At 38.8% G+C, this 3,891-nt stretch overlaps 1 protein-coding gene across 1 annotated transcript in view; it reads right to left on the reverse strand.

Moving 5' to 3' along the window:
- Nucleotides 1-2,902, reverse strand: part of LOC135201661 (homeobox protein unc-4 homolog) — a 65,824-nt gene extending 62,922 nt beyond the window's left edge. Inside the window, exon 1 of the mRNA XM_064230772.1 lies at nucleotides 2,278-2,902. Coding sequence (XP_064086842.1) covers nucleotides 2,278-2,602 — 325 coding nt within the window. The 5' untranslated portion in view covers nucleotides 2,603-2,902. The remainder of the gene's footprint in view (nucleotides 1-2,277) is intronic.
- Between the last annotated feature and the right edge of the window lie 989 nt (nucleotides 2,903-3,891).

Consider the following 3,891-nt stretch of genomic DNA (forward strand, 5'->3'; position numbering starts at 1 on the left):
CACATACATACATACATATAATAGGTACAAACAATTCCTTATTATCACATTGTTAGTTGCATATAGTCAACACGACATTACCGTTGCACATGAAGCAAAGCACATTGTATATTTAAATAGAATCATTTACACAAAATTATAAATATTTTATTAACCTAACAAACATCTCATACACATATACATACACAGTCACACACATATATATATGTATATATATAATACACACACACTCGAATATATATATATATATATATATATATAAATATATATATATATATATATATATATATATATATATATATATATATATATATATATATATAATTTATGCGAATGTGTCATGTTTTATGTTTCATGAGAATTAATTGTTATCAATAAAAATATTTTTACATCGAATTAACAACTGCAAACAAATAAATTATTGTTTCATCGGTTTATTTTAGATGTAAATGAACTAATGTATCTCTAACAATTGACGAACATGGATGTTTATGGTTGTGTTTGCATAGTAGTGAAAATATTATTGTTGTTTCTGTTTTGAACCATATGTACATGAAACAAAAAAATGAACTAAAAAAATACATATGCATATATAATGGTATAATATATATATATATATATTATTTAAATATATATAGTATATATATATATTATATATGTATATATATATATATATATATATATATATTCACATACACACCAGCAGTCTCAATGCGCAACATTGATAACTAGAATGATTGTAGTCCGTACTTTATTCCCTTATCTAGCCCGGGCCCATATACAGTCAACCTATATATATATATATATATATATATATACCTATATATATATATATACTATATATATATATATATATATATCATCTATTATATATATAAAACAATGCTGCACAAGTTTAAAACAACATTACAAATTTTGAAATATAATATTTTAATCTCTTCGTCTTATGGTACTTGAATTTCCTATACTTGCAGAATAGAGTACACAAATATTTCTGAAAACATACTATGAACTACGGCTAAGCGAATGGCCTGTGGGTTGACTTCCGGTCTTTAGTTTACTGCATCAGACAGTCTCGTATTTTTGTAAACATTGAGACCTCACAACTAATCTTGTTTTTTTTCCAACTTCCTTGTGCATAAAATCCTTTGCCCATATTACACTCTGTTTATATAATTTGGAACTTAATTAGCTACCTAGTTAAGCGGATGTTTTTGACCGCTACATTAATTATCTAATAATAAAAGATTCTAAGTGTCAGCATCATTATTATAATTGAAGGCAAAGTAACAAGATCACAACTCGGTTTCAAATATAATGCAGTTATCAATATCGGTTACTATTTTTACGTGAACAAGTTGAGGTCTCTTCCGGAAAAGAAAAGAAAAAAAAAAAATCTACTGGCCGATGTCCCCGTATGTTTTACAAATGGATAATTGGGTCTGATGCTGTTTTGTGAATGGTACAATTTTCATATCTGGTTATCAGATCATTGATGAGTCTTTCTTAGCTGCTGCTCTCAAGGATTTGTATGATGTATATATTTTTATTTGTCTGACCTGTGCGTTTTTTAAAAATTTCAATATAGATTTATTTCACATTTTGACTTAATTGTATTTTTACATTTTATATAGGAGCAAACCATTGGCTACTTTAAGTATAAAAAAAAATATGCATAGTGAAAAATGTGCTTCCTCTCTATACATAGTAGGTAATGTAAGAAAGAGGACTCTTGGAAAACACACAATACAAATAAATGGTGATATATCACAGACAAAGGTTGATAGTACTTTTTACCTAAACCTATATCTTTGGATGTTAAGTCATATTATGAATTATTTCAGTGCAGCCTTCTTTCAGAAACATTTCCTAACAGGACAACACAACAGTATTTAGAATAATCTAAATTATGTCATTTGCTGAGATAATTAATGCTCTGGATTATACAGACATAATTTTCATGGCCTTTATCTTTAAAACTTTACAGATATAATCATATTTGGTCTACCTAACATACTAGGCTAATAATGCCTAGTGTGTTTGGTGTCACTCAAGTGCTTAGATTTAAAAAAAATAATAAAAAAAAGCTTCAGGAATGCAGACTACATTTGAGTGTAAATTAAAATGTCAATAGTTCCGCCATTCAAAAGCGGTTCACACAGACAGAACAGAGCGATGTCATAGGGTGCCAATCAGTGTGCGAGTGCCGTCAAGAGTCAGACAGGGCCTATCGTGCCCTTGAGTCACGTGTCCTGGCGTAGTAAGTGCGGTGCTCACCTTTATCGTCGTCTCGGTCGTAGGGCGAAGGGAGTCCTGGAGGCAGCCCAGCGCCGTGGTCGGATGACCGCTCCAGGAATCCACCGCCGCCGCCGCTACTACGACCCATGACGGAGAACGCCAACGGTCGCGGCCCGTTCTCGTGGCTGGTGGGCGGCATGCCGCCCAACTTCAGGCCACTGTGAGTGCCAAAGGGCGGAAGGCCTGGCAAAGTAGGCAACTGCTGGCCCAAAGGCAGCGGCACGGGCCTGGCCAACTGGCTCAGCACGTGGAATGCAGGTTGCACGTAGCCGAGGTGTGGCAACATCTTTTCCATCAGCAGCATTCTACCGCAAATGCTGAGCGCCACTCCCCTTCCTTCCACTGTCCCTCTCTCTCTCTCTCTCTCTCTCTATCGCGCTCGTCCTCTCGCCGCAACACTTAAACAAACTCTACCGAACTCCTCCCGGCACAGACGGATAGACACACACAAAAGTCACTCTCCCGGAGAGGAAGGTCCTCCTTGAAACCGGGTGCCAATTGTCGCGAGGACTTCTTCTTCTTCTTCTTCCAATTCTTCTCTCGCCTCTGCTTCGTCTTCTTCTGACTCAGCGTCACTGTACGCGGCTGCAGCGTTGGCGGTTTGTCAACAAATACTGAAGGGCTGGAAGCCGCACCTACACTCCTCACCTCACCATTGTTACGTTTAGGGATTATCGGAGGCCCCGCCCAAGGACCGCCCATCCGGCCCTCCTCGTCCGCTGAGTGGATCCTGTCACGCGCCCGGCTACTTTGAGAGCCGCTGATTGGCTACCAAGGGATCCGCGACTGAATGACAAACAGAGTTTCGATTAGAGTGTCCATTTCATCGACTTAATGGGGTTCCTATAGAGTTTTTCGTGGCTTTGTGTCAACTTGTCATCAATAATTCGGTAGTTAGGGGATAGTGGAGGGAGTCTGTCCACACCAGTCTGTGGCTTAGAATAGACACTAGATTGACTACGTCAAAATGTTACAGCTTCTCTCTCCCTCTCTCTCTCTCTCTCTCTCGTTCTCTCTCTCTCTCTCTCTTGCTCTGTCGGGCCGCTCGACTCTTTGGAAATAAATAAAGCAGTGCGAAAAGAGAGATTTTGAAGAACCAACCATCTTGGCCCCCGTCCCTCTGTCCCTCTCTCTCTCTCTCTCTCTCTCCCTCGGACTGCTCTCTCATCCACAATCGTTTGATCCAATAGAGCGGCGGATCGACCATCGGACACACACACACACAGACAGACAGAGGGAGGCACGGACGCCCTCCGAAATGTCAGTACCTAACTGTCAGCGTGTCGTCCCGGGGCCCGGGGGATGAGGAGGGCAATTTGAGAGTCCCTCTAATGATGATGCTCCTTGAGAAGAATTCTCAGTGACAGTTATAAATACATTAAGTGGGGGTGTTTTGCCCTAATTACAGATGATAGCTGACCACCTGTATTCATCCTGACCAATTTAGAGTTTGTTTATAAAAGTCAAGTGATGCCGATTGTTAGGTCTGACTGGTCTGCTTTCAGTCTCTGGTAATCGGGATTTAATGGCAGCGCTCAAGGAATGGATCGGAGAATAATTATCTTTTCCAAAATCACAAAGAGGATTTCGATG

This window comes from Macrobrachium nipponense, chromosome 28, assembly GCF_015104395.2.
Source record: "Macrobrachium nipponense isolate FS-2020 chromosome 28, ASM1510439v2, whole genome shotgun sequence".
Lineage (NCBI taxonomy): Eukaryota > Metazoa > Arthropoda > Malacostraca > Decapoda > Palaemonidae > Macrobrachium > Macrobrachium nipponense.